The sequence below is a fragment of the Heteronotia binoei genome, chromosome 6 (genome assembly GCF_032191835.1).
Source record: "Heteronotia binoei isolate CCM8104 ecotype False Entrance Well chromosome 6, APGP_CSIRO_Hbin_v1, whole genome shotgun sequence".
In the NCBI taxonomy this organism is placed as follows: Eukaryota; Metazoa; Chordata; class Lepidosauria; order Squamata; family Gekkonidae; genus Heteronotia; species Heteronotia binoei.
The window spans coordinates 78,610,055-78,625,190 of NC_083228.1; the positions used below are offsets into that span (position 1 = coordinate 78,610,055).

The 15,136-nt window shown below is 44.1% G+C and overlaps 1 protein-coding gene across 2 annotated transcripts in view; it reads left to right on the forward strand.

Annotated features, from left to right (window-relative positions):
• The window catches only part of GOLGA7B (golgin A7 family member B), a 50,043-nt gene extending 38,165 nt beyond the window's left edge, over positions 1 to 11,878 (forward strand). For both annotated transcript variants that reach the window (XM_060241870.1, XM_060241871.1), the window contains exons 2-5: positions 485 to 610; positions 996 to 1,148; positions 9,898 to 9,999; positions 11,456 to 11,878. In XM_060241870.1, coding sequence (XP_060097853.1) covers positions 485 to 610; positions 996 to 1,148; positions 9,898 to 9,999; positions 11,456 to 11,563 — 489 coding nt within the window. In that variant the 3' untranslated portion in view covers positions 11,564 to 11,878. The remainder of the gene's footprint in view (positions 1 to 484; positions 611 to 995; positions 1,149 to 9,897; positions 10,000 to 11,455) is intronic.
• Positions 11,879 to 15,136: the final 3,258 nt, after the last annotated feature.

Here is a 15,136-nt window from a genome sequence, read left to right on the forward strand (position 1 = left end):
GAGCACAACAATGAGAGTGTTGTCACTGGGGGCAACCTCATTAAAGAGTAAAGCTCTCACCCACTTTAAGAAATTAAATAAATTAATCCTATACATTTTCATCAATAAATCAATTGATTAGATTAAAAATTTAAAAATTGGGTGATGGCCTTACTCTTCCTGGTGGTATTAGTCCTCCTATTTGTCAGGATGCCTTCCTTGGACATCTCAACCTGGCCTTCTCTTAGGAAAAAGGGATTAAAATAAGAGAATTATCATGGAAATTTTGTTGGTTGATGAAATCGTTTTTACCACTAAAAATCAGCAGCCTTGTTTCAGTGAAAAATTGACTAGGACAGAGTAAACCACCTGAATACCCATGAGAAAAGACATATATCAGCTATTTGACCAGTGGGTGTCAGGAAACGGAATAAGCTGTGAGCTCCACACATGGTTCTCCCCAATGTTTTGCCTGTTGAAACCATCAATCTCTGTTTTTTTCCAGGTCCATAATCTGCAAGAACTACGGCGGAGTGCCTCATTGGCCACCAAAGTCTTTGTGCAGCGAGACTACAGCGATGGGACCATGTGTCAGTTCCAGACCAAATTCCCCCCAGAGCTGGACAGCCGGGTACAGTCAGTTATCTCATGGGCTTGCATAGCTCACACTTTGACTGGCAAAGAATCTGACCTTTTATCAGAACAGTAAACTAGAAGTCAGATCAGAGTGTTAGTTGATTAATATTCTAGATGTTCTGGAAACCTGGGATAGCTTCTGGAGCTCACTTCAACTGGCTAGCCTTTGTAACCATATGCAGAATACATAACAGACATACCACCCCTGCCATAGGTATGACATGCACAGTCACACAAATGCTACACCACAGCATAGCACCTTCTGCTCTCAATATTTGTTTCTCCATGCTACTGACACTTTTTACATTGGAGGAGAGGGTCATCAAAAGTCTTCCTGGATGTGCCATCATGGTGTCTTCTCTCTTCTTCCTCTGTTAAAGATTGAACGTCAACTTTTTGAAGAAACAGTGAAGACTCTCAACAACTTCTATGCGGAGGCTGAGAAAATTGGGGGCAGTTCCTACCTGGAAGGATGTCTGGCCTGTGCAACAGCCTACTTCATCTTCCTCTGCATGGAGACCCGCTATGAAAAGGTTTGGAGGCATAATGGGGCAAGGAGAACAACCATTGTCACACATGGACCCAGTCTGTAGGTTGTAAATTTGATGAATCAATATAAGGACCAGCATCATAATTATTTGCAAGAACTGGTCCCTGAACTGCTATAAGTCCCAAGGAGGAGGGGAGAGACGTATATTATGTCCACATTATGATTAGATTCTCAGACATGTTAAGCTGCAAAAAAGAAAGCAATGAAGGAAGAATGCTGGTTTTAAACATATCAGGACTGCAGGACAGGGGAGGAGGCATTTAACTTGTTCTTCACACAGTTTCTCCAATTGTTAATCCCACCCCCTCCACACACAGCTGCTTAAATCCTAGGAAGGGAGAAAAGCTCCTGTATTGTGTATACCCAGCTGGGAAAAATCCTTCCCCACTGCAGTTGCTTCAGTACATATTGCCCCCAGCTCTTTTTGTCAACCAAACCTGGGTCCCCAAAGTGATGATGAAGAAGAAAAAGAGATTGGATTTATACCCTGCCCTTCACTACAAAGGAGTCTCAGAGTGGCTTTTCTTTCCCCTCCCCACAACAGACATTCTGTGAGGCAGGTGGGACTGAGAGAGGTCTCCTAGAACTACTCTTGAGCAGAACAGTTCTGGGAGAGTTATGACTGACCTAAGGTCATTCCAGCAGTTGCATATGGAGGAACCACATTCTCTCAGATAAGAGTTTGTGCACGTAACCACTAGAGTCAGTTTGGTGTAGCGGTTAAGTAAGTGGACTCTTATCTGGGGAGAACTAGGTTTGATTCCCCACTCTTGCACATGCACCTGCTGAGTGACTTTGAGTCAGTCACAGTTCTCACAAGTTGTTCTCTCAAAAGCAGGTCTGGAAAGAGCTTCTCAGCTGCACCTACCTCACAGGGTGTCTGTTGTGGGGAGGGGAAGGGAAAAGAGATTGTAGACTGCTCTGAGACTTCAAGTGAAGGGCAAGATATAAATCCTATCTCCTCCTCCTTCTTTGGCTCACCAAAGTGGTGTCTGTGGGTGCCATGGTGTTCACCAACACCTTTTATGGTGCCTGCCAAGTGTTAAAAAGTGGACAGGTCCACTTTAGGCCTTTGCTCCCTAAGGCTTCTGATTGGCTGTGCAGATTTTAAAAAATCTTGCTTTGGCAGCAGCTACCACCACACTGTGTGACTGAAGGTAAGCTGTGGCAACCATTTGGTGGTTGGCTACATCTCCTGTGACAGCCATTTTGTGGCTGTGCCCACCACGTTATATTGAACTTTCAAAAGTGTCTGCATGCTCAAAAAGGTTGGGGATCCCTGAGCTAAACTATATATCTCAGGAGAGCAGCTGACCACAGATCACCAGGAGCTTGTTTGGCTCTAAAACACACCCCTCTTAAAAGGATCTGTGTCTTCCTATTATGGGGAGAAGGAATGTTTCAGATAGCATGCAAGAGTGCTGTCTATGTAACAAATTGCTTTTTCTAGGAGGCTACCTAGATATGGTGGTGCAAATGGAACACATAATCACGCATCTCAGTCTCAATAAGAATCCATTGGGTTATCTTGGTTACAAACTGAATAGGGTGCCATGTGTGGTGTGGTAATGTGGCCAGAAGCAAGCAACAACACTTTGAACAGCAAGTTCTCAATTGCCATTCTCTCCTTTGGTTAGAATTCTTTCCTTGTGAAGAATGAATGTCTCTGTAGCCTACAAGAACTGCAAAATGACTCCCTTCTGTTATAGCAGTGTTACAATCAATAAGCTTGGCAACAGATATATCTTGTCATCAAACAGGTGGTAAGGTAACCTGAGAATTCCATTCAGTTTGATTCTGTTAGTCTGTCCTTCTATGAGACTGAAGTTGGTTCCCAGTTTCCTGTTCACTGTTCCTGGTTCCTCAGTCTCCAATCCAACCACAAATATTAATGACATTTAAACAGCCCTGTTATCACCAAAGCAAGCTTTGGATGTCCCAAAATCATATATTGCCAGATCAGAGACCTGGCCACAAAGCCTTGTGTTAGTGCTAAGAGCTCCACATGGGATTCTTAAAGACATTTGCTCTGGAGCAGAAGCAAGTATCACATAGATACACTTGTCCAAAGACTCATGATTGTTTGCAGCTCTCTGCCAAGTGTACTCACAGTGTCCAATCTATGTCTGTCAACTTAATGTATGGAAGTCCCTCCCCCCAGGGGTCAGAAATAAAGAGTATATGTAGGCCAAAGAGACAATTTTATCAGTATGAAGAGTAGTGGGCTGTGGGTTGACAAGCTTGGCAGCTTTCTGGGACACAATGTATAGGGGATAGGTCTGGCAGTTGTTAAGCTGATATACAGTAAGTCAGCCCATATAGAACTGTGTGTCTGAATCTAATGAAACATGTATTAAAAATGGTCTTCTAGATTATAGCTACATTTTCAGTTGCCCTTTTATGCCAAGAATAATAATTTGTGAACCTTGAAAGAGAGGAAGATTGAGACTGAACAAAAGACAGTGATTCCATTCCAGGAATGGAGGACCATATCCTAAGTTGAAATACATGCAGCTGTTACAGCAGAGTTTAAAATGTTGTTGGGGTATTAGTATTGTAAATAGTGGAAGAGGTGGTATGGTCTTGAAATCTGAATTCTAAGCCTGGGTCTGTACAGTGATTTGAAGGCAGATTGGAAGCTAAACCAGGCCATTTATACTCAGCTCTGTTGTTTTAATTATTTTTTTACTTTATGGTGTGGGCTCTGTGCACCCACATGAAGTCTTGCAGACAATGTGGTCAGCACTGACTCTGCTATTGTCTCTGGTACTTGGGTGAGAGACTTGACTCTCTCTATTCATGCTGCATGCAGATTTCACGACAGAAAGCACTCAGTGAACACATCCGGGTCCCTGGAGATTAACACACACACACACACACACACACACACACACTGGCCCGGTACCTTGATAGGCACTACCTTGTATTTCCATGCCTAGGGAAGAATTCTGGTAGAACAAGCTGAAGTCCCATGAGAACCTGTGAATCACAGTAAGGAAACAATTTGGAAAGCCCCTCCTAGATATTGTGAACTCTTAAGCGATTAAGCAGGCAAATTTCCCCTTCTCTCTTTCAGGGTATAGACATCTCAGTTTCACGGACTGGCGGAGAGTGGGGGGGGAGGCTGAATCTGGTCCAGGTCCACACTTAGTAATCTATATTAAATTATTTAAATATGAAATTATTTATATTTTAAAAATATGCCATCAACAATCATGTGGTTTTTCACTCATAATAGTCTGTTCACCACATTGGGACTGCACTTGCATAGGCCAGCCACTGGAGGCTCTCTTACATCTACTGTGGTACTTATGCACTGGAGGCATAAGTACCACAGTACTTATGCCACTGGAGGCTCTCTTACATCTACTGTGGTACTTATGCAACAGTCCTAGGGGAGCCCCTCTCTGCAGAGCTCATTAGAGGCAGTTTCCCCACCCAAAGGTCATGTGCTCTACAGGAAGGAGCCCCCTCCTTTCCTTCAGTCCTTTCTTCACTGCCACGTTGGTTGGACATATTTTTCTTCAATTTTGGTATTTGTGAGTTCATTTCAAAAATGCCCATTGTTATTGGGATCTTTTCCTTTTGGGGATATGTCACAGAAGACTTTATTTTAAAAATGTATCCAGTTCGGTACAAAGACGACCTGTTCCGATAAACACCTCTTCTGCCTTTTCTGTTTGGGTGAGGTCCATAACACAACCACATATAAAATTTGCCTCCAATTTACCCCCAAAGATGGATCGAATGGCACAATTAAAGACAAGCCTATGGGAGAAAGAACTCTCTTGCTCTGATAGCCCGGCAGCGAATGCATCTTCCCTGGCAGAGCACACTCAGTGCCTACCATCAAAATCACCAATTAGAACCAACTGCCTTACAAGTCCACTATCAAGTGTCTTGATTCCATTTGTTCCGGGTACAGAACCAAGTCATCAGACCTGATCACCTATCCATTCTTTGATGTTTGTTGAAACCACTGCCTAAGAAAACCAACTCCAAATTGAAATATAAGGAAAAGCACTGGTCCGGTTCCAAGATGCCCCCAGAACCAAACTTGTCAGTTCCAACATCTTCAGTTCATATGGAATGGATGGATGTTCCTTCACCTTGAATGCCTTCACCACATGCATCCATGATGTATTCATGTTCTGAAGGGGAAATAGAGCCTGGCCAGGGTGCATTGGTGGTTTCAAAGATTAGCTTCCCTTCTGAACCATTCTTCCCCATGGCAAGGCTATCTGTACTATTTCACTTCTCCCAGTCCTCAAGAATGAGGTGACTGCTAGTCACAAAGGGTACCTCCAGAACCAAAGCCAACTTTTTCACAAAACCAAGATATGGCAGCTCCACTAGTTTGTTACCCTCCTATAGCCTCTACCCAATGCCTTATGGAACATTCAGATTCTGATAGAGAGGAATTGTCAAGGACTATTTCCCCTTCTGGTCTAGGGCCAGACTTGCCATCCAACCCCTCCCCTGATGATACTATAGGGGGCCTGGATCCAGTCCAAGGATCTAAAGCTCTATGCAGAAAAATGATGCAAATGTCTAAATCACTAGACATAGAGGTGACCTCAAGCAACTGTAGACCTATCAGTGCCTGAGCATTGTTTTGCCTGCATCTCTTTGGCTAGCGGGGATAAAGCTGGGGATGACTGGTCCTGCACCTGCCCTGTGATGCAAATTCTGAAAAAGGTCTCTGTTTAGGATGCTGTGGCAAGCAAGGCTGCTGGTGTGAGTGCCAAGAACGTGGTTGATGGAACTGTGACTGATGGAATTTGTATGACTTCTAGAGATCTGGCAGTGATGCCAAACGAATGAATTATTTGCTGGTTCTTCTTGATTTGTGACAATAATTATCAGTCAACAAAGCAAATAGTGTTGTACCCTCAAATCGAAGATCTTCAACCTTCTGTTGGGTGTCAAGAGGGAGGACTGTGGAGCACAGCCAAGTGTGCCTTCTCAGTACAAGTGCTAAAGCCATGGCCCTGGATGAGAAGTCAGCGGCACTAAAAGGCTATAGCCTTTCTACCAGTTGATAGAGCTTTACAAATTAAGGCATTGCTTGGGCGTCTCTCTAACAATAGGTTTCAGTCAGCCCTGTTCTTTCAGAAGCTAAGTCTAATGGCCTCTACCACAGCTACAGCCTGCTTGCAAATTTTAAAAAACTGGTTTTAAAGTCAATTTTGTCCCACTATGTGTGTTCAATGTAATAGGTTCATGGTACCTAGGACCATAGTAAAAGGGTAAAGGTAGTCCCCTGTGCAAGCACCAGTCGTTTTCGACTCTGGGGTGATGTTGCATCATGACGTTTTCATGGTGGACTTTTTTACGGGGTGGTTTGCCATTGCCTTCCCCAGTCATCTACACTTTCCCCCCAGCAAGCTTTTACCGACCTAGGAAGGATGGAAGGCTGAGTCAACCATGAGCCAGCTACCTGAACCCAGCTTCCACTGGAATCGAACTCAGATCGTGAGGTGGAGGTGTGTTAAAACTTCCTAACTGGAGTGCCATTCAGGGGTAGGGCATCTCAAATTTCTGTCACTCTAATGCATCGTTGCAGGGTTGGAGAGGACATTATGGATCACTTTTGGTTCGGAATGGGTGGTCACCAGAAGAAAGGGATTTACATATTAATCTCTTTGAGTTAAGTGCAATACATTATGCCCTAATATTCTCAGCAGGATGGGACAATCTGAACATGAGTGGTCCCTAGGGGAAAATTAAATCCTCCCGGGTTTCCAACAGTGGGGTTTTTCAAGACTGGACCTTTATGCTACCTGCAACAATACAGAAGCTCCAGCATTCTGTTCCAGGGTGGGCTTCAACTATCTTTCTCTAGGGGATGCAGTTCATATCAGATGGACAGGCACTCTGTTCTATGTTTCTCAAAAATCAAACCTGGTTCTTCCAGATAAGAGTCCACTCACCCACTACACCAAACTGGCTCTCACCATTCCCACTTATTTACAAGGTGTTGACCAGAATCTGGGAGGAGAAAACAATACACGGTGTATCTTGATCACTCCCTTTTGGCCCAGACAAATTTGGTTTCCAACGCTTTTATCGCTGATCAAAGGCTACTATATATATCTGTCCCTAGCTGTAGACTTGCTTTGTCCACCACAAAGTACACAAGATCAGATTGACAGCCTGGCCACTGAATGAATCCCAGTTCAGCTTCTCTGACCAGGTAGCCAATGTACGTAAAAATGCATGAATGAATCCCAATTCAGATTTTTTTTGCCATTCATATATGAAAGGAAATATTTCCTCCTCTCTTCCCTCTTTTCCTCACAACTTAGGCTGAGTGTGTGACTGGCCCAATATCACATAGTGTGCTAAGAGAGGATTTGAACTCTAGTCTCTCCAGTCTTAGACCAGCACTCTAACAACTACACCATGCGCATACTGGATGCTCAATATGAATCTCCAACAGTCTTCCCTCAAGCTGAGTTAGTGTGAGCTAGCTCACAGATTTTTAGCCTCCAGCTCACACATTTTTGGCTTAGCTCAGGAAGGATGACCCCAGAACACAATCATTTATGCAGTAGCTCACAGCTTTAATGCCAGTAGCTCACAACTTTAATACCTGTAGCTCATAAAGTAGAATTTTTGCTCACAAGACTCTGCAGCTTAGAGGGAACATTGGTCTCCAGTGCATCTCTGAATCTACAGTAAATTCACAGTAAAGATTCCCTTACCTGAAATGATGGGAGCATTTTAGTTGAAGCAGGATCTAGGACAGTGGAATTACCTCATTGTCTGTATTTTGTGAACCAGTTTTTGCCACCACCACCCATGTGCAAGTGCACAGGGACAAAAAAGATGGCTATTCCCATAAATTCCATTTCTTTTTCTCTAAAGCTGCAAGTCTTGGGATATCAAAATCACCTTAACTTCTAGCATTTAAACAGCAGACCTAAAGATAGACATATTCCCATCTCCTCAATTTCTTTTTCACTAAAGTTGCAAGTCCCAAGATACCAAAATCCACAGGTTGAGAGTTGGGGCTTTTTAGGTAGAACTTCCAAAGAAACAAATAAGGGAAGGCAGTGTGTGTGGGGTGCTCCTATATAGCAAGTAAATGTCCCAAAGTAAGAAAAGTGGAGTTGAGTTGGCAGCCTCTGTGCAAGTGGAGAGGATGAGCAGGGGTAGTCCTGGGGCACACTGCCCAAACTGCCCACTGCCCTCCTCTGAGGTGCCACCACCTGCCCCTGGGGGTGCACGTAGGGACATGGAGGGCACCAGGGCAGCTCCCCGTGTCTGTTCTGCACAGAGAAGTTGTGCACCAGCCAGCTTCACTTTGCCTCCCTTCCAGTTGGAAGGGAGGTGGAGCGAAGCCAGCCAGCATACAACTTCTCTGCACAGAACAGAGACCGGGAGCCATTCCAGCACCCTCCCTGTCCTACTTCAATGCATGTGCCCTGGGGGAGGAGGTGGAAGGATGTGGGTGGTGGGTTATGACACTGCAGGGTAGTGCCATGGAAGAGAGGGTGGGGGGCAGCAGGACAGCCCTCGCATTTGACTAGGACACCAGGAGGGGGGAGGGCCCAATTTGGCACCCCCCTGGTCTGGTACCATAGGCAAATGCCTAATTTGCCTAGTGGCAGGGCTGCCTCTGAGAATGAGAGGCACAGTTTAAGTTAAAGCAGCTTCATTATGCTACCTGGCAGCTGAGGGGGGGGGGGCATTGCCTCCTCTGGGAAATCTGGGGGTGGGGCTTGAACACAGCTGCCCCTCATAGTCTACAATCCGTGCCCTCTTGTTCTTTATTGGACTCTCAGCAGCTCTCAACATTCTGTCCTTTTAGGAGAAAAGAATGAATTAAATTCCACCAGCTTTTTCAGTCAATCTCACCCAGTTCTCTTCCTTATTACAATCCCCATTCCACATGGCTTCTGTCCATGCAGGTCCCACAAATAACCTTTTTGGTAGCAGAAAAGCCAATTGGATCCAACCCAGTCAGTCCTCACCAAATTTCTCTCTCTCTCTCAGTAATCTACAAAGTTATATTTTCTTCATATTTGGGAAATCTATCAACCATTTAAACTCCACTGCATTGTCTGTGGGTAGTCTGTTTTTGTGATTAATACATGGAGCAGCCACTTTATAATTATACATGGTTCTATAATTGAAAACATTCAAATGGAAAATAATGTGATTTAAACTGACAAGCTTTCTCTGATTCAAGTTTAAGGAATGCTCTCTGTGCCAGACTGTCTGTGAGATTTCCCATCGTTCATTTTTTTCAGGGCTAGAAAAACCAACTGCCATGTTTCCAGTTTTTGTAACCCAAATGAATGTAAATACACCTTCTTGCTTTGCCTTCAGTTGCTTAAGACCTGTTTTCCTGTATATTCAAAATGCACTGCAGTAATAGCACAGAAGAGAATAGACAGCACATAAGTAAATAGCACAGAAGAGAATAAAGCATATATTTGAAATTGCCCTGAAGTAAATATTAGGAGTAAGTGTCAAAGCAGCTAGGCAGTAAGGAATCAGAGAAATGACCATGGGTCAAAGATGGGAATGGGGTACCTCAGCCAATATGAGCTTCTGTTGGTGAATAATTTAGGCTTCATGAATCTCTCTTTCAGTTTGGAAGCAGATGACAACTTCAGACTGTCCAGTTAAAGGAATCCTCTTCCCCATTTTGAGTATCTTATTCTTTAAGGTCATTCACTGAACATCACCTTTGCTGAATGATTCTCTGATTCTCTCCCTAGGTTCTGAAGAGGATCTCTAAGTACATCCAGGAGCAGAATGAGAAAATCTATGCTCCCCGGGGGTTGTTGTTGACAGATCCAGTGGAACGAGGCATGCGGGTTGTATCCTTCCTGGCTGTCCAAATGTGAAACCTAGCCCCAATTTCTAGCTCTTGTATATGTGTCAGATCTAGTCCGCTACTCCCTCAGCTCTACCTTCAACCTTGCAGAGATTTTTGTTCCAAAGCCCCCCCACTCTAAAAAAAAATGTTGTAGAATCAGGATGGATAGTTTATTGAGTACATCAAGAAGCTGCACACCAGCCTTCAACAATGCAAAGCTTTAAGAATTATTGAGAGGTAAAAATGTACAGGAAATCTCAATGCATTCATTCACATATTAAGTACATACTGAATTCAGCAGAATTTACTCCAATGCCAGTGTAGGCTTGTATCCTAAATAAATTTGGATTATTTGACTCATAAAAGATGTAGTTAAAGGGAGCAATTAGAGTAGTGCTTGAATGGTGGGGGAAAGTGAAAAAAGAGGAAGTGTCTATCACTTGCTTTCATATTATTAGAAAAAGTTCCCAACTCAGCATGAATACAGATGAATGCCATGTTGTGCTGCACCTCGCAAGGGCGTACAGTTTTGCTATTTAAGTAAGTGGTGGGGAAAAGCAATATTGGGGAAATGACAACTGAGCCCACACAGTTCTTCTCACTCCTCTGGACTACTGAGCAATGGCTTATGCTCATTGAGAAACATACCAATGAAGTGAGATAAGCTGAGGAAGCTTGTGGGGAAATGAGTAGACTGACTGGGGGTGGGATTTGGCTGCTATGAATGTAAATGACTGTAAGACCGTTATAGGTAGCTTGGCAGGGGAACCAGAAAGGTCTGAGAGGATTCATTGTGTTTTTTTTTTACCCTCTCTCTCCTGATCATTCAGTGGTATGGGTGTGACACAGACTGAGTGTGTAAGAGGGATAGACCAAGCACACAAGCAGCTGCCTGAAAAGTGGGCTGTCATTCTGGATTTGTGCAGCACATACCAAAATGTCTAAGGCTTCAAATGTCCCAGAGGGCATTTTTATGAAGGGAATAAAATGGTAGTATAATAGAACTGCACAGGAGGTTGCTTCAGTAAGGTACATCACTGTAGTCTTTTGCAGTGCTTATTGTATGGATCGCTTCCCTTTTTTTCTTGAAATGTCCTCTACCTGGGTAACCCCCTTTCTTCATTATGGTATGTCATCATGCCTTAGACAGGTTTGCAATGCATTGCTTTCCAGTTCTGTAATCCTAGTCCCACTGCATTATTTATTGGAGATATTTGCTGTTTGAGTGAATTGCTTTTCATAGTTTGTAATTTGCCTTCATTCTCAGTGAAAAGTAGTATTAAATTAATACTACTACCACCACTAATAATAATAACTGCAGTAGGTTTAACAGCCAGTCACAATGATATCATGCAATAAAGCTGTACTTATATTGGAGAGTAAGCCTATTTAGTTGAGTGGAGGGGGGGGGGAGAGTCCCACTTTCTCCTCCATTGTCCTTAACCTCCTGCCTTCAGATTGAGATCTCCATCTACGAGGACCGTTGCAGCAGCTCCAGCTCAGGCAGCTCCAGCAGCACCAGCAGCAGTGCTGGTGGTGGGGGTGGGGGCACAGGGGGTCGGTGACTGGCAGAGAGTCCTGGCAGGGATTTGTACTGCCGGGATGATGGTGTCTCCGAGATCCGCAGACTGCGCTATCAGAGCACCCGCTTCTGAGCTCCCCCAGGGGGGTCAGGATGCCAAAGAGTGTTGTGACACCCCTGGGGTTTGTAACAACCAGCAAGGGCAAGGTCATCCATCAGGGATGAGTCAGCTCTGCCCAAATGGAGCTCACACCCACATAAGCCCACGGTCAGTGCCTGGGATCCTGACACCTTGGGGTGGGGATGCTTCTTGGGGGCTTCTGGGGAGACGGCTCTCCCACTCCCCGGGTTTTCTTCTATCCCCTAGAAGTGTCAATGCTCATTCTTGCCCAGATGTGTCATTGTCCAAGTTCTGTTCACCTGAGCCTTGGGCACATCACCTGACTAACTGTGCCCTTTTGCTAAAGGTTGAGCAACCAATGATGATCAGTCCAGCATGATGAGCTGGGTTGGGGAGGGGGATGGTGTCTGGGAGCCCCTTTAAGTCCTTTCGCTGAGCACCAGCAGTCAGTTCTCACCTGAGTTTGCACTGACAGCATCCTAGTTCCTGTCTTTGCTTGCTGCTCTGCATGCCATTCTCCTGGCACTTCAGGTATGACATATGCTCAAAGTACTCAGTGCCCATGGTGCTATAATTCTGCCTCTGCAGGTGTCCACACTATCCCCTATAACTATGCTGTACAGTGTGGGTATCTGTGTTGGTAACAGCATACCCTCTCATGAATGCCAGGGCAGTACTTGTTTTCAGGTATTACAGAACATATCCTGTGTTCTGCATCCTTCCAGGGCACTAGAAAGGAATGGTTGAATATATGAGGCCAGAGTCGAGTGGGAGATTCCACTGGGCCCTCCAGTGGAGCAGAAGTATAGGTACAGCTGAGGACTGTCAATTCTTCTGAATTTGGAAGACTGCACCATACCAGCTCTGACTAATTCCAGTGGATTCTAGTGTATTCTGCCATCATGGAGGTTACTAGAAGATGGGAGATGCTGAAGGTGCAGGGTGGGTGGGGAGCTTTTGTCATTATTTGACCAGCCCACTGATCATCTTTCAAACATGTGTGTAAATATTCAATATTCCCCTAGCTGGCAATGCTATATTACCACAGTCCTGTTTCTTCTGGCAAAAAGACAAAGAAAAAGGAGGGTGAATTTCTAAGGTGGGCATAGTCATATCTAACCTATGGCACTTAGCACTCCTGTTCCCCATCCATACTAGTATTCAACAATATCACCATATCTCTTTGCATGCACAGGTTGTTTTCTTGCTGCATGTTCCCTCCCTATCCCTTTGTAAATAGCTCACTGGGCCCCACATGTGTATTAGTCTCTGTCAATGGTGGGGCCACAGTACAACTTCTCTGAGTCCCCATGTGTCACTCTGTGAACCAAGATGGTAAAGCAAGGGCAGAGGACTGTATCAGATCACCCCAAGGACATTTATCCAAATAGTGAACAACGTCCACCTCTTCCAGCTCCTTAGATGCTTCCAACTTCTCATACACTGCAAACCTCAGACATGGGCAGATTTTATTGCTGAGATTGCCACAGAAAAGAACAGTTCATGTCTAATGTGGGAGAGAGAGACTTGTAGAATCATGGGGGAGGATTTCCTTCTGAGATGTCCCACTAGGAGAAGATGGGAAAATAACTGAATGCTTGGTCTGGGCAAACTCAGCTCCTTCATTAATATTCCAGACAACTTGATCTCAGAATGGGACCTCCTTTGAGTAGGCAGAGATTTGGGGTGGAAGAGAGCTGCAGGGAGGAAGACAAATGTATGGAGGTTTGGCCATTGTGAACCTGGGTAAACATTCCTCTGTGACCAGATGCCTTGAGCAGTCACTCACCATGCCATGTTTTGGACATCATAAATGCCATTTGGATCTGGTCTTGGTTGTACACCTCCATCTCCATATGGAAACTCCTGACAATAAATGGCAAGTGAGAGTCTACCAATGTGGTTTTCTTCATAAATGGTACATTTGGATGCTTGCATGTATTTCTTTCACAGCCATGTGCTTTTTTGTAGTCTCAAGGCTACATAAATTGTTAGAAGTAGTGGTTCCTATGAGTTATATTGTGAGAATGAAGACTGCCTTCATATTCAATATTCCCCTAGCTGGCAATGCTATATTACCACAGTCCTGTTTCTTCTGGCAAAAAGGACAAAGAAAAAGGAGGGTGAATCTCTAAGTTGGGCATAGTCATATCTAACCTATGGCACTTAGCACCATGCCATGTTTTAAAAATACAGATCTCAGTAAATAGCTCTACAATTTTAGTTCTGCTTTAAAGGGCCCCCTAATTTCTACCCAAATTCTACTGTCAGTAGAATGTGGTGACACCCAAATTTTAATTGTTTTGTCTATACTAACCAGAGCTACATTTTGGCCCAGTTACTAGATTAATGATCAGTTGAGATATAGTTATATCTTTGAATTTATGAGCAAAGCAGAGGGATGTTTGTTTCTTGATACTAACAAAGCTCCTAAATCAATACAGATTTCCACATTGTGGTTGCATCAGTTATTGTCTGCTGTTTAAAAAATTGCTCAAATGTTGCAATGCAGCTGATGTTCAATTGGCCTGCTGCTTGAGTTGGCTGTGACAATGTACTTGTGTGTAGTCAATAGTTCTAAGCTAGCAAAGCTGATTCAGGTGCAGAAGCAGGTTATCACATGTAGAATGCTTTTGATGTTACCTGCACACACAGAGATGGATGCTGAGTGGGATAAAAAGCCCTGCTTCTAGCACCAAGGGTTATGTCCATGGTGGCCTTTGCTCAATCAGGTCATTCCCTAGCAGATGGTCACCATGGATTTGACATAACTGATTGGGCTCAATTCATGTGAAGTTCAGTCTACACGAAGACAGAATCCAAGTTTCTTTATCTCTGTCCTCTCCAGATATGGAGGACATTATCAAAACTGATATAATTGACCATATATGACATGTGCATGGATATGTCCACTCACAGCTGGCTGCTGCATACAAGACTCTAGGTGTAAAGGACCAATGAAATCCATTGACTTTATATCTTGTTTTTGTGAGAACACCAGCACTGTAATCAGCCAACTAGAAACAGCTATATAAACTATGTTAACAGCTATGTAACCATCAAGGAAGGTGACAGGCAACTCATGTTTGTTGAGTGCTTTCACCTGCACTCCACTTTGTGATTCTGTGAATGAGTTCTCACATGCATGGCCATCAACTGCATGTGTGAAACACTTATCACAGATCAAAATGCCACTGACAGAACATTCAGCTCAGCTCAAACACAATATTCCCTAAGCAAGCCAGTTCACACTTTCAGCTGTGAGTTACCAAGTGACACCTTTCGACAGCTGAAAAAACCGAATGACATAAAGGCATGTGTGAATGCACCTGTGACTTTTCCCCTCCCAAGTGAAGAAATGTTCATATTCCTCTGGGACTTACACCTTCAGGGTCACATAGGCCAGTGCAATTCAATACTCGTAATACTGACTGGACTCAGGTTTCATACTTCTGCTCTGACACCAGTGAGAGAAGCTGCTGCTGGTATCTTTCT